At 43.5% G+C, this 25,307-nt stretch overlaps 1 protein-coding gene across 1 annotated transcript in view; it reads right to left on the bottom strand.

Moving 5' to 3' along the window:
- The window catches only part of ZSWIM6 (zinc finger SWIM-type containing 6), a 241,038-nt gene extending 215,993 nt beyond the window's left edge, over positions 1-25,045 (bottom strand). Inside the window, exon 1 of the mRNA XM_070412035.1 lies at positions 24,982-25,045. Coding sequence (XP_070268136.1) covers positions 24,982-25,036 — 55 coding nt within the window. The 5' untranslated portion in view covers positions 25,037-25,045. The remainder of the gene's footprint in view (positions 1-24,981) is intronic.
- Between the last annotated feature and the right edge of the window lie 262 nt (positions 25,046-25,307).

Raw genomic sequence — 25,307 nt, 5'->3', positions numbered from 1 at the left:
ATGAAGTTAGGGTGAAAAAGACGTGAGTTTGGTTTTCAAAATGTCATGTCCGTATTGAGTGTCTCTTTGGTTCAAACAAGAAACAAAGGGAGAAATCGAACAGCTTCACTGACAAGCAGAACAGTTGGCAAAGAGTCTGGGGTAAAATCTTAGGGAAAGTTTCAATGTGCAGCCCAAGAACAGGTTGGAAGAATCATGACGTCCCTTGAGCTGGTCTCTGTTTTTCCAGGTCCTGCTTTTCTCATTGCTAACTATTCCCCTTTTCAATCTGTTCTTAATTTTGCCCCATGCTATCACTGACAGCTAGGTCTCTCTGTGAATTTATTTCTTTTAAATTTTTAAAGCCTTTATGGGAAGACTTTCCATTCATTCACATCAAATCATTTAAAATATGATTTCTCAATAATATATGATTGATTTATAAAAACCTATTTATGCTGACCATAAGAAGGGCTGACTTGATATTATAACAAGACCATGACCAGGTGGTTTTACTAGTGGTGACTCTTTCCACAAATAAAACAGAAAAATTGTTATTATAAAGCAAAGTGGAAGGGAGTTCTAGAACTTGCTTCATTCTCTGGGATGCTGTTGAGAGTGAGTGTTTACAGATTGCCAGGTTTTCCTCAGTTGTTTCCAATAGGCACATAAATGGATTTTTTTTTAGACAAACACATCTATCACAATGAACCTAGTGAAGCTTTAAGTTTTCTTGAGCCTACAGAAGATTTTGGGAACACCATTTATAAAGACCAAGGTGCTTTGTTTATATCACTGGAAGCAATAACCATACAAGGAAAATTGATAAATAAGACTTTATCAAAATAAAATATTCTCATCAGAAGAGAGACCATTAACAAAATGAATAGGCAAACCATAGACTGGAAGAAAATATTTGTGAATATAAACTCAATAGAGGACCAATGTCCAGGATGTATAAAGAACTCTTACTCAATAATAAGACAAAAATTATTTTTGAAAGGACAGAAGATTTAAACAGACAGATCATAAAAGAAGGCATACGAAATGCAAATAAGCACATGACAACATGTCCAATGTCCTTAGTCACTGGAAAAAATGCAAATTAAAACCACAATGAGATATCGCTACATCGGGATGGCTTAAAATAAAAGGGCTGACAACCAAAATGTCATCAAGGATGAGGAGCTACTGGAACTCTTATACATTGTTGGTGAGAATATAAAATGGAGCACCCACTTTAGAAACAGGAATAGCAGTTTCTTTAAAAACTAAACACACACCTAGCCTGTGATTAGCAATGACACAAGTAGGTCTTTTCCCAAGGGAAATGAAAACATCCTATAGAATAAAAGGCTAATATGTAAATAGACCATACAGCGGAACAAACGAACAACCGGTCGCTATGACATGCACTAACCACCAGGGGGCATGTGCAGAACATGGCAGGTGTTGGCAGCAGTAGGATGGTGGAGCAGGTGAGCTGGGGCACCAGACCAAGGTGGGGCACCGGTCACTATCAGCAGGGCGAGCCTCTGGTGGTTTCTGAAAATTCTTTGCTCCCATGCACCGTGGTTCTGCCCAGCGCTCGCACCTGCTGCTGGTGCTGGCCCTGCTCACACCTGCTGCCAGCACCAGAGCTGCCGCTTGCACCAGCTGCCCGTGCTGGGCACTGGCCCTGTTCCCTCAGCACCATCAGCGGGTGTGAGCAGCAGCTGCTGGCCCTGATAGCCCCTGAGTGCTTCTCCACCTCCCCCTGCTCCTGAGGGCTTACCAGGGCCGCAACTGCCGCTTGCACCCACTGCTGGCACTGGCCCCAATTGCTCTGCGCCATCAGCGGGTGCAAGCAGGGCTGGCGCTGTCAGCGTGTGGGAGCAGTGGAGGCAGGAGTGGGGCTGCCAGCAGACAGGGGACCAGGAGCCGTGGTGGGAGGAGCCTGGTGGGGGTGTGGAGGATGGGCCGAGACCCGCCCTTGTGCCCACTGCAGCCTCGTGGCTCACAGTTCCTTCCAAGGTGCACAAATTCGTGCACTGGGCCCCTAGTATGTCTATAAAAAGACTTGTATACCAATGTTCCCAACAGCTTTATTCACAATAGCCAGAAAATGGATATAGGCCAGGTGGCCATGCCCAGGTGGCCATGCACAGGTGAATAGATGAAATTGTGACTTAATCATGCAATGAAGTACTATTCAGCAATACAAAGGCGTGAACTACTATCACACATTAACGTTAATAAACCTCAAAAACTGTATGCTGCATGAAAGAAATCTTATATAAAAGAGTTTTTTCTATTTGATTCCATTTATATGAAATTTAGAATAGGCAAAACAAATCTGTAAAAAAAAAAAAAAACCCACAGTGGTTGCCTCTGGAAAAAGGAGGAGGGGCAATAATTGACAGGAAAGTGGCATGGGGGAACTTTCTGGGGTGATGGTAATAGTCTATTTCTTTATAGGCATTCAGGTATACAGGTAAACTCAGGAAATACACACTGAAGATTTTATATTTCATTGTATATAAATTTTACATAAAAAGAAAATGTTGAACTGAAGATTTTAGGTGGAAATTGGTTGATGCCTACAATTTACTTTTAAAGGCATGACAAAAGGATGGATTAATGAAGGTGGGATGTATAGATATGTGATATCTATATCACAGCAAGAATAGTACAATGTTAAAGGCAGAATCTACAAGATGTTTGCTCACTGTGAAATTATTTTAACTTTGTATATAGTTGGAAACACTCAAAATAAAGTATTAGGGGAAAAAGCAATGTGATAGCCTGACCTGTGAACCCTTTTCAGTTGTTAGATCTGAATATTCTCTCTTTTAATATTCATATTAGATTATAAATGGGAAAGATGAAGGCTTGGATTTGGGAGAATCTCATATCTGACTTTTTTCTTTTCATGTCTAGTCTTTCATACCTTTTTATTTTAGCAAACAAAAGAAGGCAGGAAATGGTTATTATGAGAGGAAGGGAGGGGGAGAGACCTGTGACCCTTAAAACACAAAAACCTCCTACTGTAAAATATTGAATATCAAGAGCAGGCCGGCACTCCAGACTTGTAGAATCAAGAAATTAATGAAAACACCGACACTGCATCATCCTCAGAACCACTGAGGAATGATAATTACAGACAGTATTTCTGGAGCAGACACATAACCTTGATTCCCAGGATACCCCCTAAAGCACTCTAATAGTATGCTATTTGTGGAAGGTTTTTCCACCTTTAATAACAGAGAAATAATGTTAGAAGGAAAGAAATCCCTTATTTAGCCACTGGGGTGTCATTATAAAGCCCCAGCTGATTGCCCCCTTGAAAGCATCCATATGGTAAAAGAACATGTTTCCCCCACAAAATCAAAACTGAGTACATCTGAGACTTCTGAACATCTTTTTTCCTTGGATCTTAAAGTGGATTTGTGCATATTTGTGAAAAAAAATTTTATGATGTGCAATCTTCCAAAGTGAATGGTTATTTATAATTCATAAAAGACCTGAGCACAGGAAAATTCTTCCCTTTTATTAGCGCTGTAAAGTTAGAGCAGCTGATCTTTTAGTACATATTACAGACATCAAATTCTCCATATGGGTGAAGTTTCTCTCCCCGAACTAAATGCACGGAGGCAGCGCTACAGAAGCTGTTGTTCAAAAGCTGGCGGGGTCCAAATCTCTTTTGATTAAATGTTAAGTAAACAAAAAAATCACTTTCAGAGCCAGTCTCCAAAGACACAGAAGGGAGAATACTCGGAATGCTAAGCATGCTTTTGAAATCTTCCACGGCCTTTTGTAAAATACAATGGCATATTTTTTTTTAATGAATTTTCTTTTCTGTTTCCAACGTTTAACCATCGTCTTCGGACACAGTTGCCACATCATTTCCTCTCAGCTGCTGCTGGCTGCTTGTGAGTCAGAGCATAGGTTCATGAGCAGAAGTGACTTGAGTCAGGGAACATGGGTGCCAGGCATTTGGACCCATCACAGTGAGCTTTGGCACCAAGGCTTCCCGTCCAGCTGCACCTGCACCTCCCCGTCATGATATCACAGAAAATTTTCTTAAAAGAACCCGGCTTTATTAGCTCCCCTGCCAGGGTCCCATCCACCTTGATTACTGGCGTGTCATGGGCCCACATAAGACAGTTTCACAGACTTCTGAGAGCTCTAAGTTCAATCTGAAAATAACACATGGTTTTGCTTTCTTTAAAGTTCTCTGCCCTCTAATATTCCGGATGGGCCTCTTGAGCTCTATCTTAGAACTATCAGGAGATAGGAACTCTTTCTGTACTCTGACTTTTATTTTTTTTATTTTTTTATTTTTTATTTTTTTAAATATATTTTACTGATTTTTTACAGAGAGGAAGGGACAGGGATAGAGAGCCAGAAACATCGATGAGAGAGAAACATCGATCAGCTGCCTCCTGCACACTCCCCACTGGGTATGTGCCCGCAACCAAGGCACATGCCCTTGACCGGAATCGAACCTGGGACCCTTGAGTCCGCAGGTCGATGCTCTATCCACTGAGCCAAACCGGTCAGGGCTGTACTCTGACTTTTAAATACCTTGTTTTAAAATATAGATTGCTAACTGCCAAACACACAAAGCCAACTTACCTGTAGGACAAGATGCTTGGTCAAAAAGGATTGCCTCGCCTTACAGGGAAAAGGGATGAATGATCCAAATGCTTTTTGAGAAAGTTTTCACCATCTTGTGCTGCCTGACTCAGAAGATAAGAATGAGGAGATCTCAACCTCTTAATGATATGCCAGCTGCACTGTGTAGTACCAGCAGTGGGTCTGGAAAAGGAAATATTTATTCCGAGGGCCCTGACAACATCATCATTAAGTCATTCACCCACTCCTAAGTGGTTTGCATTTTACAAGATCCAGAGAGAGAGGCCCATGAGCTGTAACTCTAGGCATTTTCCCCCCTTCCCACCCTCAGTCTTATTCAATATATCTAAGCACTGTTTGGAAAAAGCTAGATAAATGACAAAATTAAAAATGCTGTCATATTTGTTTTATTTTAACACTTTCAGAATTTATTTCCCTATCTCATAAATGAATTCTTTCACATCCTTCCTCCTCATCATCTACCACCCAAAATACCAAATCATTATGTAACATGAATGTTAATTATCTACTGGGTCATATTCTTCAATCCATCCATCCATCCACCCATCCATGCTACAAATATTCCTTGAGTATATACCATGTGCTAGGCCCTAATGTGGAGATATGGGCATGAATAATTTATATAAGCTTTACTTGTCAGGAGCTACTAGTCATACAGAAGATGTACTCATCTGTGTCTCCTATGCCTACATTGAACACAGTTAACTTTCTGTTGTTGCTTCCTCAGGGCAAGAAAGCAGGAGTGCTTACTTTGCCCAGACAATACCACTAGCTTCATGAACTTTGCCTACTCCATTTCTTTGCTTGCCACCCACCCTGTCCATTGAGACCTAATACACAGTCATGAGAAAAACTAATGTTTACTGCAGTGCGAGCAAATATCAGGACATAACTCGGACAAGACACAGAATGGTGTCAAGTACTCAGTCTGCATGTCTAAAACTTAACCACTGCCAAGCACAGTGTATTTGCTTTTCTCTCCTCTCCTCCAGGTCTTTGGGGTTACAGTTCACCTGGTTAATTCACCTCAGTTCACCCTCAGTCCAATCATCTTTCTGTCCCCAGAGACAAGTCATGGAATCCTGTCTTTTGGGAGGCCCGTGTATAGCTAGCTGTCTTATCCAACTTCCACTGAGCTGAGCCCTTTGAAAAACTGTTGCGCTTTTGGGCTTGGGAAGGGATCTGAACTGGAAAGAAACCTGGGTTGGGGAGAAAATGTCAAGAAGGTACCCAAGGCATCCCTTTGGGCTGCATCCCACAAAGCCTCTAATTAACACGAGGCTTTGTTTATGGTATTTCATAAACAGACCAGACAAGCTCCCTTGGCCAGAAGTTTCCATTCCCTAGGCTCAGAGCTCCCTGGTCTGCCTGCTGGAGCTTACCAAGGATGGACTTCGGGTATACAAAAGTGTTACAAGTGGGTCAAGATGTGGATCCTCTTAGCCCCAGAGGTAGCAGGTCAGGACTGGAGGCAGCTGGAACAGCCACTGTGAAAGGCAGGTCTGCTTTGCCCATGGCTGAGCTGATAAGAGTCTTCTGGAGAGATGACCAAACACAGAGCCCCCAGTGTATCTAGAAGCCATCATTATGTCTGTCATCAGTCCCATGAGCTGGTACTTGGGGCAGATGCCTGCCCCAGCCCTGGAGTTTTACCCTCATTCTCAGTCTCCTTAGCCCAGGACACCAACAGCATATAGTGGGAGCCACTTATGTAATTTAAAAATTTCTAATAGCCACATTTCTAAAAGTTTAAAATAAACAGATTAAATTATTTTGTATCCAGATGTATTTATTTTAAATAGCTTTATTAAACTATAATTCACATATCTTCTAATTCACCCATTTAAAGTATACAGTTGAGCCCAGCTGGCATGGCTCAGTAGTTGAGCATTGACCTATGAACCAGGAGGTCATGGTTCTATTCCAGGTCAGGGCACATGCCTGAATTGCAGACTCGATCCCCAGAGGGGGTCTGCACAAGGCAGCTGATCAATGATTCTCTTTCATCATTGATGTTTCTATCTCTCTCTCCTCACCCTACCTCTCTGAAATCAATAAAAATATATTTAAAAATAAATAAATAAAATGTACAATTGAGTATACTCACAGAGTTGTGCAACCGGTACCACAATCAATTTTAGAACATTTTCCTCAGCCCATAAAGAAACTCCATACCCATTAGCACTCACTTCCCGTTTCCCTCCCAAACCCCCTATCCCTAAGCAACTACTCATCCACCTTCTGTCTCTACGGCTTTGCCTCTTGGCTATTTCATATAAGTGGAATCATGCAATGTGTGGCCTTTTGTGTCTGGCTTCTTTCACTCAGCATAGTGTTTTCAAGGTTCACCTATGTTGTAGCATTTATTTTGTTTAGCCCAATCCATCCAAAATACTATCATTTCAACATGTAGTCGATCTTAACAATGATTAATAATGCTTTTGCATTCTTTTTTTTAAATACTAACTCTGTGGCCTTTGGTGGGTATTTTACACATACAGCGCATCTCAATCGGACCAGCCACATTGCCAGGGCTCAGTAGCCACATGTGGTTAGTGGCCACTGTGTTGGACAGCAGAGCCCTAGCCAGAGATTGTTCTGTTACTCTTTAAAAATGACAGCTCTCTCCATTCACCACCACATGCCTGTGCATCCCCTCCACCCCATCAGCATCTACACCCTGGTTCACAGGTAGCTTTGGGGTTTTGAGGTACGTACTATGCTTACCCTCCCTTGGAGAGCCCCGAGCCCATGTTCCCACCTGAGCAGTAGCCCCCGAGATCAGAGGCTGCTTGAAAAAAACCAGAGCTCACACTACCTATTCACTCTCCTGACCCAGGCACCATGGGTGGATGATGCATCTCCTCGCTAAAGTGAAACTTTCTGCTTGGAGAAACTTAACAAACAAGCTTTTCTCTTACTTTTAAAAAACAAGCCTGTCATTTCTTAATTTTCTCCCTGGTACATTTTCCAGCCATTGTTTTGCTAATAATAGCTCTAAGCACACAAAGCTCACTGGTAGCTGTAGATTCGGGAAATTGCTACAAGCTTCCTCGCAGCTTTCTCCTGCTCCTGTCAGCCATCCCTTCCCACCCCCCCCACCCCCAAATGGGCATTTAATCAGTGCAAACCTGCAGCTCATTAGTCTAGCTCATCAGCTATCACCTCCTTCCAGGCTCAAGAGAGAAGATAGAAACCTACAGTGCTGCCACCAACTGCCCGGGATGCAGGGATTTCAACGGGAGCAGCATCTTTATGAACAAAGCACATTATTTATCTCGGTGTGGCTATGTCTATATGGTAATGTGTAAGTTATTTCTCAACATTTGTGATTCGTATGTTTGGTACATGAAAGTGTTTGTGAAATTACAATTTTGAAGGAAAAGCTTACAAAATTGGCATTCAGCCCACAAAAATGGAAGGTTGAGGGCAAGTTTAAGATGTACAAATTTAATAGCGATGGAAGAACAGAACTGTCAGCATCTCTCCTGGTCTCCTCAGAGCAGGAAGGGAGAGAATGGGCTGAAGCTGCTGGAGACGGGATTTGGGGGTTGACCATAGAAAGAACTTCCTGTTGATAACACCTGATGTGAAGAAGAATCTCACAGGAGAAGCTTCAGGGTTTTAGTCAACATTCATTCTACCAACATTCACTGAGCACCTTCTGGGGATTTCTTGGTTAGTGTGTAATTCTGCCCCAGAGCTAACTCAGGAAGATTGCACCAACCACTTTACCACTTTTCTAGACTTTGGTTTTCCTAACTTAAAGTACTGTTTTGTGTTCTCTCTCTCTCCCCACGCCGCCCCCCCCCCCCCCCCCCCGCAACTTTTCATCATTTGCTCAGCTACCTATGAAGGTTCACAGAGTCATAGTAGTCCTGGAGCCTGTCCCCTCCTTCTCCCCCTCCCCTCCCCCCACACAAAAAAAGACCTTTAAAAATTAAGAATTATTCTGAAAGTAGGAAATCTGACCCACGACACTAGTCAAGACTTTGGCCTCTTGACCAAACAGGTACTCACAAGACAATGGCATTCTGGGAAAATCAGGCAGCAGTGGCAGTCAGCTCTGAGGTCTAGGACTTGCTGTGCGTTACCTACCTCCTTTTACACAACTGAAACTTTCTTTTGTGCAGAAAATGGCAGCACCATTACCATTCTAGGGTTCCCCGTATTAGGCCTCACCCAACAACTGGTTACTGTCTATCCAGAACAGTTAAAACACCCAGGGCCCCAGGGAATGTGACGCCCTGTTAAACAAATTGTAGCGAACCCAGTCGTCTTGTGGGCACCTGGCTGTGAGTCACGGGGTGACCTCCGTTTGGAACCTGCCTTCCCGTTGTAATTGATTTATCTTTCATGAAATGGAGGTGCCTAACCTTTCTTAGGGATGCATGCCTAATCGCACATAACTCTGAAATTACTTCAGTTGTTTACATGGCAATTTTGTGTGATCCCAGCAACTCTCACTAGTTACTGCTGTCATTTTAAGACCATTTGAGACATCTTAATAGTCCTTTTTTGTTTCTTTTCCTGTTGCTCATTTCCAAATGGAAGGAATTCTTATGAGGTAAAAGGGTGGTAGGGAGAGAGATGGTTTGCCTGAGCTCCTGGGAGTTATTCCGAGTTATACTCCAGTGCGTTGTTTGCATCTGGACCCTATTTGATGACATCAATGGGCTATGTTTGCATAACCAGATCCAATTATAAAAGGACTTCCATTTTGAATGGTTGACTCTCACCAAAAATAAAAAAACAAGCTTTCAACTAGAGATACCAGCCTTGGGGAACCTGTGCTGGAGAAAAAAAAGAATCTCTTAAAGTTCATCAAAAGCCTTTCTGGTTTCAATTTCCCCTCTCCTTTTGAAATAAGATCCATACCCTCAGCCCTCCACCTAGAGTAAAGTAGTGGGACTTGGCAGGAAGTGGAGTGGCAGACCACCCAAGAATTAGGGGTGTCTGATGTGGAAGGGAAAAGTTAAATGAAAATCTGAAGATGATGTCAAGTGGATGAGAATAAGTCCTTGACACTCAGGCTCCCATTTCTCTCTAGTGAAGATTCCTGTGCTCGGCACTCAGCTAATCATCCAGCCGGAAAGGGCTGGGCTACGTCACTTTCCAGTTCATACCCGAGCCTCCCTTTCCGAAGACCTCCAATGCTTTCAAGTTTCTGTTCTCTAACCTGCTCAGTCTGTCTTCTGTCAACACACCTCTCTTTCCCTTTCACTCACAAACATTCCCTTATCACCATCTGCTGTGTTTTGTCCCTTCCAATAAACTGGGAAGTTATTGAAGCCAAACACCAGGTCTTGTTCCACCTGCGTGTGCCCTGCACCTCCATGCCAATACCTGATTCAGGGAGTTAGTCCACATCACCGGGCTTGAATTACTTAACCTGTTTATTATCACTCTGGATCAACGTTCTCTCTTTTAGATTGCAAGATTTGGAGGGCAGTACTGCAATTAGTGAAGTGCAAGCGCCTCCCCTGCCAGAGTCAGCTTCACAGGTAGATGGATGAAGTAACCACATCTGGGGTGTGTTTGAGGGTTTTAGAAGCATCCTTTCACCCTCACCTTCTGCAGTTCCACCAAGTCACACCTTTTCACGTATGTGAGCCTTGTGAAAATACAAATTCCCCTGGAAGCAGTAAGTTATCTGTGGTTTAGAGTTGATGAAGGAAAGATACTGAGCCTGGGGAAGGGAGGAGGAGCTATCATGGGAAATGTGGGAGGGGAAGCTTGTGTGTCAATTGGCTGATTCACAACACACTCTTTCCAAGAATGTGCGATGGTGGTGTTGATTATTCTCCTTCCAAAGGCCCAGCCCAGACTGCTCACATGCAGGCTAGAATATTAATACGGATGGGGACACTTAGAGAGCACTTAAGTGCCAGACAGTACCCCAAACGCTTAACAAATGGTAACCCATTGTACCTCACAACTTGCAGTTAGGCCCTATTATTATCCCAATTTTAGAGTTGGGGAAGCTGAGGCCCAGAGGGTCCAAAAGTTGCACAGCAGAGGGTGGCAGATCCAGGAAAAGAGTAAGAATTATTGATAATTTTAAACAATTAAGCTTGTTTTCTTCATCCCTTTCCCACATTCACCCCATGATTTTCATCTTCCTGTCACCCCTGTCAAATGACTTAACCTTAGATAATCAGAGTGCATCCTAAAGGTGGGAAACAAATAGGCATCTAAGAAGCAGAAACAATGTTCTAGGCCTACATGACTGTTTCCAAGAAATGACAACCAATATGCTGTCATTGATGACACTTTAAAAAATGTGCATTGTGGTCCAATGCTTTAAAAGTATCCAGAGATTCTTCTAAATTGCAATATGCCCATTTGGGGTGCTTTTCTCCCTCCACACTATCAACGAAACAGAAATGATAACCATAGCGACCTTTACATCACTTGATGCACATCCATGGAGCACAGCGTTCCTGAGAGAGAGGACACTGCACCTGCGTATGTATATGCTATTGGTAGGATGTATATAAACTTACAAATGGGACTCAGCCAACAACTTCTTTTCCTTGAGGAGGATGAGTTGAGAAAGTTCATCTTGGACATTGGACGAGAGAAAATAAACTCCTTATTCATCTTTAGATTGGAAAAATAAAATAGGCATTGGCTTCTGGAATTGGAGGTGATGGCTCAATAATTAGAAGGAGACCAAGTGAAAGAAAAAAGCAGATAATTAGTAGAGTGGGAGGCAGGATGGCACCACACTTTGTTCCTGATAGGTTCTCATGGTTTGTAGAGTTTTATTAAATGTAGGGTATGGGAATGGAAATTGAATTGCTTTGAGGAAACCACCACAGTGCTGCTCATAGGTCAACATGACACCCACGTCCCCACCTACCTCAGCAGAGGAACTCCAGGAACAACCCTGCAGGGGAAACCTGTACTTCAGGTGCCACTCTTGCTCTGAGGTTCTGCTGCGAGCCTTCCTGGGAATGGCTCCTGACTCGTCAACATCAGAAATCAGTAGCAGAGGCCAAACATCTAGGCCTTTTCTCTAAATGCTACCACCTTTCTTGTGTTCTACATATTGTGTGACTTTAAAACTTTAAAATGATCTTCACATAGTTCATATGAAAGAAATAGCTCTTTGAAGAACATCTCTTAAACCTTCAAAAATTGTCTTTAACATTTGAAGGCTTGGGGTTGATTAATTTCTATGATGAACTATTCAGAGAATTTCCCAAATTTATTCTTTCCTTTCATTATTGTCACTGGAGGCCACATTTTATGTTCTTCTAAAACATAGGTAGTATAGGTTCAACTTGTTGAGATTTGGGGGGACTAATAACTATCAATAAAGCATTAATAATTACTGTGCTAGCCCTAGCCAGTTTTGCTCAATGGGTAGAGCATTGGCCTACAGACTGAAAGGTCCCAGGTTCGATTCCGGTCAAGGTCACATGCCTGGGTCGCGGGCTCAATCCCCCGTAGGGGGCGTGCAGGAGGCAGCCGATCAATGATTCTCATCATTGATGTTTCTATCTCTCTTTTCCTCTCCCTTCCTCTCTGAAATCAATAAAAATATATTTAAAAATAATAATAATAATTACTGTGCTTGATTCTTGCTTTGTAAAAGACAAGCAGTCTATTTTCTACTTTGAAAGAGATTTTACTTTCATATTGCCCTTGGCTCACAGGTATACATATATCTAGTGCTACAAAAAGTATTAATAGCTGCTTCAGTTGGGCATCTTCTGCTTTTTATCATCCACAGTTAAAATCAGAGACACAGTGAGGATTCTACCCCCCAAACATACCTATAGTTAACAAAAGTTAGTGGGGTTTTCATTCTTTCTGGAAGGAAAAGATTTCTTGTTTGTTTTTGAGAATGACAGAACCCACACTTGGTAATAAGCACATTTTATAATGGGTTCAGATATCAACCTTCAGTTTCTCCTTATTGAGATGTGCAGAATGCCAGTTATGAAGATAGTCATGGGGATGTAAAGTACAGCATAGGGAATATAGTCAATCTTATCTAATAATAGACAAACAGGGTAATTGACCATACCTTCGCTACGCCTCCCATTGTCTAATCAGCGTGATATGCAAATTAACCACCGACAAAGGTTGTGGTTAATTTGCATACGTAGGCTCCAAGTGGCAGAGCGAAGACTGAAGGCGAGCCGGAGCTGCGAAGATGGAAGACGGAAGGCAGCTCTAGCCGGGGCTGCGAAGATGGAGGACAGAAGACGGCTCTGGCCAGAGCGAAGGCCTGGGTCCCGGGTGCCAGAGGAAAACTGGTGCCCGCAGCCATGAGAAGGAAAGGCCTATTGCATGAATCTCTTCATCAGATGGGTACTAGACTTACTGGGGCGATCACTTCATAAGTTATATAAATGTCTAATCACTATGTTGTACATCTAAAACTAATATAATATTGTTTGTTGACTGTAACTAAAAAATAAAAACAACATAAATTAGAAAAATAAATAAATAAAAGGAAAAAACAAACAAATGAACTGGCGGTGACCCTTAACTGATGGAGCAAGGGAAATCTTGCTGTTCACACCTACTCTGGAGAGCTGGTGAACATCCCATGAGGTTTTATTATTAGATCTGTGTTGGAATGTCAGCTTCTTTCTTCAGGATCTTTGATTACTGATTCATTTCTCTTTGCAAAGTACTGTGTTTAAATACTGAGTCCTTATCAACTTCTTCCTGGGGAAGGCTTTGGTCTCTAATACAGCTATTGCTGAGTGACTGCAGCTCTTGGTCTCTCTAACCTGGGCCTCTGTCTGCAACCACATTCTCCAGGTGCCATCCAGCTCTCAGGGCACTGTGGCAAGAGCAGGGGCATTTTAAAAGCCCTACCTCATGGGAACAATTTCTTCTCACTTGGAGTTTGAATATAAATGGTTCCTTCATTGGAAGAATTATGGACACAATCATTGATTAGCCTTTGTCTCTCACCCAAGGTATTGCTATTTAAACACTTCATGTTCGATATCACCTTGAGTACAAATACTTAGGCCTTGAGGAAACGCTGACACACGTGGAGGCAGTGCCGATGAGGTGTGTGGGCCAGTTGGCTCATTTGGCCCTGGCCTTCAGCTTCAAGGGACCCCAGAGAGTGGCTGCCATTGTAAAGCACATTTGTGTGGGAAAGCAGAGAGGATATCATATCATGTGGATCCTAAATGAAATCCATCAAACTCTCAGTTTTCAGGATATCTGCAGAAGGACCAGATCCATAAGTGAGGCGCTTTGAAATCTGTAAGCTTCTCTGCCCTTTCTGAGGCTTCTGGACAGTCCAAATGCCTGTTGGTACAGGAATACTTTGGCAGTTATTACAGCCAGGACTGGATAGAATTTTATTATATCAGCAGTTGTCAGTCAACAAACCTCCCTCTTGTTGGTAGGGTGCATCAGAAATCACAATACCAAGACTGACTATTAAGTATCCCAACAGCAAAGGAGGCATTCATCACCCACATTGCTGGCCTACTGGTAAGAAACAGGGCGTACGGAGAAGCAGTGCTGGCCCGAACGAGGAGTGCAGACAGATGAGACAGCTGATCTCTGGCAGAGTTTGGCATTACCTCGAAGGGAGAGCCAAGTTCTGGCTCTTGGAAGAACTGCTCTCTGCACTTGGAAGCAGAGACAGGGCACACCGGAGGGGCCCTGGGAAGCTGGGACTAGGCTCAGGCAAACGTGAAACTCAAGCTCTAAGAGCTAAGCCCCAAATCCAAATATGCTGTTACGCAAAGTGTTCGCAGATTGGCCGGCGTTTGATTACCGTATGAGGTTACTTGTTGGCATGTGCTGAGTAATTCCCTGGCATGCCTGTCGCTCGTCATTGGCATTCCCTCCTGAGTCACCATCACTGGACCAACAGCCTGGCTCAGGGAGCAGGGGCCAGTGTGGTCCAAGAGGCTATCTTTTTGATGAAACCCATAGCCCACAGTCTCGGTTTGCTGATGTCACCAAGCATGTTTTTTCCATCTTCAAAGATGAGCTGGTAGGCATTGCCAATGAGTGTTTGACAGGCCGAGGGAAACATTTTGGGGGCCGCACAAAACTGTTGAAGTGAGGAATATTTATCTGTCATCGGCTGGATGAGAAGAGTGAAGCTCCCTGCCAGAACTCTGGAGGCCGAGGGAGATGGCATCTCTCACGGGAGCAGCATTAGGCCAATTACAATGCTCAGCATTTTCCCGACACTCTAGGTTTAGAGCTCTTTGAGATCAGTTTGTTTCTTTAGCTGAGTTTCTTAAACACACACCACCCCTTGTGGAGCTCGCTGGGCCTCCACCCAAAAGCTAAAGGATACAAAGAGGAGGAAGAAAAGACAGAGCAGCCGGCTCTACCCAAAGAGAGAAAGCAAGCCAAACATTTCAGCGTTTCATTATTCTCCAGAAGCCTGTCAATGGGAAAACCAAGAAGAGCCAAAATGTGCAGCAAGAGAAGGTTGGCCACATACAATATGGAAAAGTAAGCAGTCATTGAAATCATGCTGTAGATTGTAGGAGAGACTTTAATGACAGGGAAACACAAACAATATATTGTTAAGTGAGGCTAATTATAAGACAGCATGGACAACGTGGTTATGTTTTGTAAATAAATACATGTATTTCTCTGTGATATACTAGTACACAGATAGAAAAAAGACTGAAAGAATATAAATGAAAATGTTAAAGCAATATTTCTAGGTTGGCCTAAGTAATAAGCGATTTTCTTATTTTCTCCCAAAACTCTCTACAACAAACATATTTGGAATTTCATTTACATCTTTACTATAATTGCTTTCATTATCAAGTAAAACATGCTCACGGTATACGGTTCAGAAATGTGTAAACCCTAAAGTGAAAGTTTGCTTAACTTGCCCAAGAGATAATCCCTGCAATACAAAAATCTATATTTTAAAAATTATTCTAGACTGTTTATGCAATAGAATTACACACAGTTCTTCCGTTCGCCTTTTTTTTACTAAAAGTATCTGGCACGTCTTCCCCGATATGTGTGAGTACTTTTTTTTTTCTTTCCTTTTTTGAGTTGGTCAAATAGGGCCCTGGCAGGCCACCGGGAAATGGGTATTACAGCCACAAACCCACCCGAGGGAGGGTCTCCGCCTTCCTGCCACAGATGAGCAGGAGAAGGAAGAGGCCCTGGAGTCCCAGAATGTCAGAGCGAAAGGGAAGGTCAAAGGGGACTTAATCAACCCACCCCTTAGAGCAGCGGTTCTCAACCTGTGGGCTTCGACCCCTTTGGCGGTCGAACGACCTTTTCACAGGGGTCGCCTAAGACCATCCTGCATATCAGATATTTACATTACGATTCATAACAGTAGCAACATTACAGTTATGAAGTAGCAACGAAAATAATTCTATGGTGGGGTCACAACATGAGGAACTGTATTTAAAGGGCCAGAAGGTTGAGAACCACTGCCTTAGAGGATAAACAGATGAAGGTCCACAGACCGGAATCCAAGTCTTCCAACTCCATGTTCAATATTGGTTTTACTACACCACACTGCATAATGTAAACCTGACAAGTGATTTTCACAGAGCTCTCATCTTGCTAACCTTTTGTTTCCACCTTAGCATTCCTCGAGGGAACTGGAGAGGTTATCGGTCCCATTTTACAGATGACAATACTAGCTAACATTTGCTAGGCACTTATGTGCCAGGTTCTAAACTAAGCCGTTTGCCTGCATTGTCTCATACCGTTCCCACATGGACTCTCTGAGGTTGATCCTGTATTATGCCCATTGTACAGATGAAAAACATTAAGGCTTAGGGAGACTGAGTAACTTGTTACAGAAACGGAGCCAAGGCTTGAACCTATCTATGTCTAGTCCCAGAGTTCCTTCTTTTTTTTTTCTTTTTCTTTTTTTTTAATCCTTACTCAAGGATATGTTTTTATTGATTTTAGAGAGAGAGAGGAAGTGGGAGGGAGACAGAGAGAGAGAGAAACATCAATGTGTGTGTGTGTGTGTGTGTGTGTGTGTGTGAGAGAGAGAGAGAGAGAGAGGTGAGAGAGAAACATCTATCCATTATCTCCCAATTGAACCCACAATCTGGATATGTACCCTGACCAGGAATCGAACTCCCGACCTTTTGCCGTACCAGACCACACTCCAACCAACTGAGCCACACCGGCCAGGGCCAAAGGGTCTTCTTTTAAACATTACACTCTATTTCTTGCAAGGCTCAGCACATAAAGTTTTCACATAAAACAAATTTTAATTACTCTGTCCTTTCCCCTTGGTTGTTACCCATTCCTTCTCAAAGTAAAACGGGAATGACATTAGAGAAAGCAATTCGGTGTCAGGCAGGGTTCAGGGGCCCCATCCAGTGTTCGGGACTCCGTGCCAAACACTGGGGTAAAAGCTACACAAAACACCCGTCCAACCACAGCTATTCTCACAGCTGGCAACGGAGCCGCCTGGCACCTCTCCTCGCAGGATGCTGCATGCCCCATGCCTGGTGGTAACCTGCTTGCTCCCCAGGTATTTTTATTTCTTATGTAATCGTGCACTCATTTCAACTCAGCCAACACGTTAGCACTTGCAGGTCAAGCCAATCTTCCTTTCAATCAGACATACAGTGCACACTGAGTCATCGGTGGAAGGCCCATACAATGTTTTATTGTGAACGAAGCCCCGAGGGCCTTGCTTACGATCCTCGGGTGTGTGCCACCCGATGGGGAAAGGGCCTGCCTGGTGTTGCATGTGGAGGCCACGGGAGGCTGGTGTGCAGTGAGCTGTCACTCCACCCACCCAATGCTGGCCCTCCATGAGCTGATGGTTCCGAACTTTCCAGGACATTTATTCTACAGCCTTCTTTATACTTTGTTCACCTTCTTCTTTTTCTTTACACCTTGGGTGTCCCCCCTTTCTCTGTGCCCCTGTGCTTCTAAGAAATCTCTCTGCCTAGCCCTAACCGGTTTGGCTCAGTGGATAGAGCGTCAGCCTATGGACTCAAGGGTCCCAGGTTCGATTGCAGTCAAGGGCATGTACCTTGGTTGCGGGCACATCCCCAGTGGGGAGTGTGCAGGAGGCAGCTGATCGATGTTTCTCTCTCATTGATGTTTCTAACTCTCTATCCCTCTCCCTTCCTCTCTGTAAAAAATCAATAAAATATATTAAAAACAAACAAACAAACAAAAAACTTATCCTTAAGAAATCTCTCCGCCTTACCCATTTTCTGATTTGTTTCCTCTTCTTGTGTCCTGGAAAGCTGCACTACTTCCACTATTGTTGTGTCAAGCCCAGAGCTGGCCCCCTTTTTCTTTCGGCCATACTCCCCAGGGCCTCTTCTGTGCCCCTCCCCCTGCCTCCTTTCCCTGCGCAGCAGCCTCTCTATCACACCATTATATCCCTTCTCAGCAAACAGGCTGGAGCGCCGTCCTGAACATGGACACTGCATGTGTTGAAGAGATGTCAGTGTGTTGGCTCAGGGGCCCGGTTTGCTTGGATAAACTTCTCATCACTGCTAATTACTCACTAGGTAAACGCCAGGAAGTCGCCTGGCCTCTCTGAATCTCATGTTCTCTGCAAGTCAAATAGGGATTAATGAACGTCCCTACTTCTTGGGATTGTTTTGAGCTTTACATTGGGCTCTGTAGCTTCGCGTTTGGTTCCAGACCTACCTCCCTTACTGGTTGGGTGATCTTGGCACTGAGCTTTCTTTGCCTCAGTGTCCTTGCTTATAACATGACAGTGATAATAATAGGACCTGCCCTGCTGATGTATTGGGAAGGTTTGTTAATAACACAGACACTGGAGTGGTGCCTGGCACACAGGAGCTTATCCATCATGAGACATTTGTGCATGGAGGTAAGATGCCTGGAATGGCTGCCTAGAACAGCTGGAGACACTCAGGAGGTGGTAGTTGTCCATTTGCTAGACATCTTTGTTCCTTTTGCTCTCTGCTCTTTGGCGGCCCATCTCCTGGGAACCCGATCATGACCATTCTCCCCAGAGCCTGTTCTCATCAGAACTCTTCTCTGACCTCTGCATCAAGTCAAAACCAAGCCAGGGGAAGCCCAGCCTAGGGACATACAACTCAGGAACTAAACAGGAAGCTAATAATATGGTAGCTTTTTAATTATAGTTGATTTTGCTTTTGTGCTGCTTTTATAGGTGAAACAATGTCCTTCTCAATAGTTCTGCAAAATGACTTTTGCAAAACACATTGTATTTAATTTTTTTCCTTGAATAAGAAAATGTGTATGAAGAGCTGAGGGCATGGTTTGGGGCTCCATACATTGTAACTCTTGTTTGTTTTATTCTTGTATGACTAATAAAGCTGCATTATGGAAAAAATGTCTTAGAATAAAAAGGAAAAAATAACCCTTTCCTTAAGTTTACCACCTATGGTCGTTTTGTACTCTCATATTTTAATGCACCACGAGGCCTCATATTTTAAAGGAATTCTACTGAGAATAATTTCAGAAAGTAAAGTTTCTTTCTTACGTTAGTTTGGCTCTTCAAGATTCCAAGAAATGGATGTGTCCGGATTCGCCTTAGTACCTGTGGAAGCCCAGAGTAGCGTCTCCTGAGTGATCTCCGGGTCAGAACGGTCTCAGCATCCCTTGGAAGATACTCTGGGCATCAGCGTCCCCTGAGTTTATATTTTCCAAGAGAGAGACAGATAGGATTCTTTTGTCATCAACCAACTCAAAGGTTAGAAGATAGCACTAGATCGCTCCAGAAGTACTCGAGTTCACTTTTCTCAGCGGTGAGCCGTGATTGTGGGGTAGTGAGCTTTCATTACATGAACGTTAGGCTCATGGACTTCTTTTTTCTAAAAATAACAGTCACTTTGGTTCCCCTTCTTTAGGAACTCGGCTTTTCATCCAGTGTTCACTTCGTGTGGCATATATACTGGGTATGTAAGTGAGAAGTACCTGGACAGCTCTTCTGCCTACTGGAGCCTTTTTGTTCTGTGCCTGTATTACCCCCTCCTTGTCCACACTACAATATTCTTTTAAAAAAATATTTTTATTGATTTCAGAGAGGAAGGGAGAGGGAGAGAGAGATAAAAACATCAATGATGAAAGATTGGCTGCCTCCTGCATGCCCCACACTGGGGATCGAGCCGGCAACCTAGGCACATGCCCTGACCGGGAATGGAACCGTGACCTCCCGGTTCATAGGTTGACGCTCAACCACTGAGCCATGCCAGTCAGGCCACTACAATATTCTTTATAGGAAGCCACTTAAAGCTGTTCTTTCATAGGAAGAAAGAATATGAATATGACTAAAAAAAGCCTTCAATTTGGAAAAATAATTTAAACTCCTTAGAGGCTAATGTCCTAAAGGTCAGGAGAACTCTACGGCAGCAATAAAACTGTCAGCTTTTAGTAATAAGCTACATGCTCATGGCACTGTGTCATTTGTAAAGCATTTTTAAACAGTCATTGCATATTTACTCACTTGTTTACTTCATCTTTCAATACCAGGACCACATTATGACTTTTGTGGGCCCTTGGCACTTTGTCTTTTTGGGGCCCTTTCTCCATTAAAAAATAAACAAACATTAAGACAACTGAATAGATTTTAGGGCCCTAAAAGTTTCTTTATTTTTTTCTGATATGAGGAAATATTTTTAAATTTACTTCTACTTTAACAGTTCCTTTTTTTCTTCTGATGTTAAGGGAAGTTTAACATTTTTCATGGACCCCCCTAAAAAACATTGTAGGTCCTGGGCTTGGTGCATACTGTGCCTACTTGGATAAATCAGGCCTGCTCCCACCCTATGCCAGAAGTGGGCTGGGGGTTAGAGATACAGAGGTGAATATACGTGGCTCTGCCCTATGGAGTTCAACAGTCTCAGGAAAACAGACCTGCAAACAAGCCATTAGGATGCTTTGCCTTCGGGGCTGAGGCTGAGGACTGCCGGCAGTCCGACACAGCACCGAGGGGCCAGCTTCTAAGGGCAGGGAGAGCGTGGGATGGTTTTGTGGAGGAAGCACTACTTGAGTGACTCTGTAAGCCAGCATTTTTTCAGCAATTTTGTGTTTGAGGCCCAGATTCACATTTTAGAATTTCTGGCAGGTCATGTGAGGTATTGAGAAGTGAACACTGGGACAAAGAAGCAAGTTTCAGAGAATTTGAAAAAACTTACTATTAATCTCAGCATATGGAGAGATACACAATTTTCTGTTCTGGTCAATACGTGCCATTTATTTCTGCTATAACCATGGCTACATCTAGTTACCTCGGGGTTAGCAGACGGCGTCCAGCTGAGCGGGTCCTGTGGTGCTGGATGGAGGGGACACAACTGGTGGAGAGTGAGGGGTGGGAGGCTCAGGGCATGTAGCTGGTTCCTCAGGAAGACCACGGGTTCAATGGGGCACGAAAAACCTTTCCCTCTGGATTCTCTAAAAGACCATAATCCAGGCAGATAATAATTCTTCTCAGTGCTGAAGAACAACCACATGAGCCAGGTGGTGATAACATTTAGCCTCACTTGTGAAAAAAAATATTTTGGACATGGATCAAAATTTGGCAACACAGTTAGTTGCAAGGTATTCAAGTTTTTCCCAGCTGCAAAGTTACAGTGGTTGAAATCTACCACTCTCAGGATAACAGCAAACACTTAGGATCTCCCAAGGACCATTCTGAGAACTTTGTATTTGTTTTTAGTCTTCATAACAATCCTACTATGCATTATTATCGCCATTTTAAAGTGAAGAAACTGAGACATGGAAACTTTATATTACCTGCCTTACTAAGTGGCAGAACTGAGATTCGAACACAGGCCTTTTGCTCCAAGATGTGCGCTCTCCATCACTATGCTTCACCATCTGTAACGGACACCTCTTGCACACCTTCCGCTGTCACGTGTCTAGCCACTGCTGCCTCAGATCAGCCTCACACAGGACCAACTTGGCACCTCACCTTCGGCTCTGACCTGACACTAGGGACCGAAATGGGAACACACTCAGCCCTACATGAGTAACACAGAAGAGCTCCGAGAGTCCTGACCTACGGGGAACATTAACTTTGACCAGTGGGGGAAGGGGACGCATGGCTCAATGACAACACAGATTTCATACGACTTCTCAGTCCCAGAGGATCAAGCATCTAGTTGCAGATAAAACACAGGACTTTCAGTTAACTTTGAATTCCAGGTAAACAACAAAGAATTTTTTACTCTAAGTATGTCCCAAATATTACATGGTATGCGCTTACAGTAAAAAAACCTTTGTTGCTTATTTGAATTCAACGTTAGCTGGGTGTTTTGTTTGTTGACCTGCTAAAAATGACAACGCTAAGCAGTAGCCGCCTTGACGATGCCTGCTTCTCCCCTGTGTGGCGCCTCCATCTCGAATCCAGCTCCCCCGAGTCACATGTGCAATAAAAAACGTGCGTGGAAGCCTTTGTCTCAGTCCCAGATTTCTGGGAACCCAGACTACAATCCAACTAGGCGAGGATTATGCCAGGCAGATGTGGTAGCCATAATGCTCGAAGCCATCCTGTGAGACAGGCACTCGAATTACAAACAAGGAAACTGAGGCTGACGGGAGGTCTATCCATGTGCTGGTCTCACACTCAGCTGCTCTAGTCCCACCAGTCTCGTACTGGAGAAGAGTTCCCCAGGCCGTCCTTGTGAGACATTGAAGCATTATTGGAACAAGCATTAATTAGTTTAGAAAGTCATTGACTCATTTAATAATAACCTCCGTTTGTTGAAAGAAATTCTCCCACCCTCACATAGTCAAAGGGGCATAGTGACATACGCACTGAGAGAATCAGCCTCAAACCAGCTGTGACATCAAGATGCCCACTTTCCCCTGTTTCAGGCTGGTTGGAATGGTCAGAATGAAAACATTTCATCTTCAGCATTTCCAGTGAAACCAACAGCACATTATTATTTTGTAAACAAATTATTATGTGTTCATTATAAAAGTGATTACTGATTGCAAAGAAATACACTCAGAAAGTCTTGAAATTATATTTACTTTTGACCCACATCAGAAACTTGGTTCCCTTTCCCAGTACCATTTTCCTAGAACTGGAAACCTCCTGAAAAGCTTTTCTATAAATCAACTGAGACAATAGCAAACATTAGAGAAAACCTGTGCCAAAACACTTGCACACAGTAGGTTTACACAGGAATGAAATCTCCTTGCAAATTAAAAAACAAAACAAAAACCAAAAACAAAGCCAAACCTTGGCAGCAAATAAGCCTAAAATGAAAAAAGAAGGTCCTCTTTCTTTCATTAACTCTATGAAACACAACCTTTTTTTGTTCCCCTTTGTCTGCTGGAATCTTCATTATGAAGGAAGGAAGCTACAAGGAATGAACCACCTTGTCGAGGTGAGAAAATCTTCCTCCTCAGCGTTGCTGGATTCTCTGCTGGAATCAGCCACCTCTGAAGCTCTCTCTCCAATGACACTTTTTCGTACAGCAGCCCAGGGAAGCAGATGGATTGGATGGCTGGCTCTGGTTACCTCTGGCTGCCTGCCCAGTCCCCTGGGCATTCCAAGGCCCCACCTTCCACCTGGCTCGTGACCTCTGACTCTGGCCTTGTGGCCAACACTGGAGTGGGGGAGGTGGGGCTTGTTAGGTATCAGGCTGCCTGGGCCCAGACCACAGATGAAAGAGTCAGTTGTTTTTTTTATTCCTCATGCTCACTTGTGAGGTCCTGGGAGCTGCAGAACTGGTATTTCTCCAAATCCTGGCTACTCACGTGGCTGTGTAGACAAGCTGTACTTACAGTTGTACATGTGTCTGTGTGTTGCACGGGAGGCAGCAGTCTGGCTCTCAGTCCCAGCTCTGCCACTGTCTGGCTCTGGGACTTCAGTGCGCCCCTTTGTCTCTCAAGAGCCTCCGTTTTCTTATCTGGGAAACAGGACAGTTGGATCCCTGCAGGGGCTTGGGCTGGGGTGGGGCAAGGGGCTGCTGAGTAGGTAGTTCCTGACCATTTTATCCTCCTCCTCACCACCATCCCAGAGTCAACTAAAACAATTCCACTTTTATCTGTCTTCCATTGTGTACTCTCACATGAGACTTTGAAAAAAAGGTTTCTGTTGCTTCTAAGAACCAATGAAGTAGGCTATCTCTAAGTGACCTCCCAAATTTAATATTCTATAATTCCATGATTCCAAAACGAAAGTCAGACTTGGCCTTCTTAAAGGTTTGCATGCTGTTTGGGAGGGTGAGAAAATTGTAAGGCCGTGATGATATGTTTCTGATACTGAAGATTCTCTTATGGGCCTCCCCTAGGGAGCATATAAAGTTTCCAGAGCCCAAGCCCCCTCCTTTGTTACACCTGATCAAGGCTCACATGTTAATTATTTAGCCACTGGTGCTCACTGGAACATAGTTCCATAATGAAACTGCCTTTAGAACATTTCCATGTGAAACATAAGGCTCTTGCAACTTAAACATATTTTTCCTTCTCTCGTATCAGCAGTTATTTTATGGACTGGGCTTAGACGGCTTAGCAACAAAGGGCACTGGATCGTGAATTATTCATGTAATCTACTTCCTGGCTGCTGTGGGTAACTGACAGGTGTCATGTCACCTTTTACAAACGTCTCACAATTAGGGACTATATATCAGTGTTTGACTTCGATGTAATGCTCCCTTTCTAAGCCAGTTTCATATTTTATTTACAGCTTGGTGGCATTTTTGACGTGGCTGCCTATTTCTCTTACTTTCGATTCCAAGCCTTTTGCTCCACTTAATGTAACCAGGAACATTTAAATAATAAGCCTCCCTCTCCGTTTGCTAAAGGCAGTCACTCATTGCTGCCGTGTTTTATTCATTCAGCCATTATGATAGTCAATTTCTTGATTTAAGAAACCTAGGATGAAATGCAGCTGTAAGGAAACCATGATATAAATCTGTTTTTATGACTTGTTTGGTTCACTGGGAAAAAACTAAAAGCAAATCTTCCTGGACTCTGACACAAGTTGTAAACTGTGGGGATAGTTAGCTAGTTAAAGAATATGACTGACTTAATGGGAGCAATGGAACACTTCAGATCCCCACCAGAGTGGGAAGGCCTCTAGCTTTAAGACTAAAGCCAAGGTGAGGTCTATGAACTCCAGTGAGAAAAATCAGGTAAGGAAATAAACCTGGAACTCATAACTCTGAAGACTGATGAGAAAATGTAGCCATAACTTAAACACATAGAGCGAAACAGAATCTTTGAAGTACTCTAGTCCTACCTTCGCACTTTACCTAACAATAACAGGAAACTGAGGTCTAAGACGCGCAGGCTGGCCCACCGTCCCAACGCTACTTAGTGGAAAAGCTGAAAACTGGGTCAGCTGATCCCTGCTCCAGTGCTTTTACGGTTCTGCAACGAACCTGACTGGGAAATGGACAAAATCATTTTGGCTTGGTATTAATTACCTCTCCAGTATCCACTCACCTCTTCTGCTGCCCACAGCTACTGTTGTTCCTTGGGAGAATTCATCCATCCTCATTCTTGGTTGCATGATTTGTGTGGAATTATCTTATTCTTACTCTAGGTGTGAACATGACTGTCTAAGTCCATCAGCAAACCCATGCTCCTAAATGGATGCGCAGGAATGGCCACGTGACCTAAATCAGACCAGGGAGAAACAGTGAGTCCCGGCACTTGTCTAGGTGCTGTTGGAAGTGATTTTCTGTCCCACTAAATCAAGGGGTGTCAGGGTGTGAGGTCTGCAGCTGCTATAGGTAATTTGCTACCCACATGGAAGAAGCTGGAGCTAC

This window comes from Myotis yumanensis, unplaced genomic scaffold, assembly GCF_028538775.1.
Source record: "Myotis yumanensis isolate MYYU_CA2020_CCGP unplaced genomic scaffold, mMyoYum1.0.hap1 SCAF_4, whole genome shotgun sequence".
Classification (NCBI taxonomy): domain Eukaryota; kingdom Metazoa; phylum Chordata; class Mammalia; order Chiroptera; family Vespertilionidae; genus Myotis; species Myotis yumanensis.
This window is presented reverse-complemented; position numbering and strand designations above follow the sequence as displayed.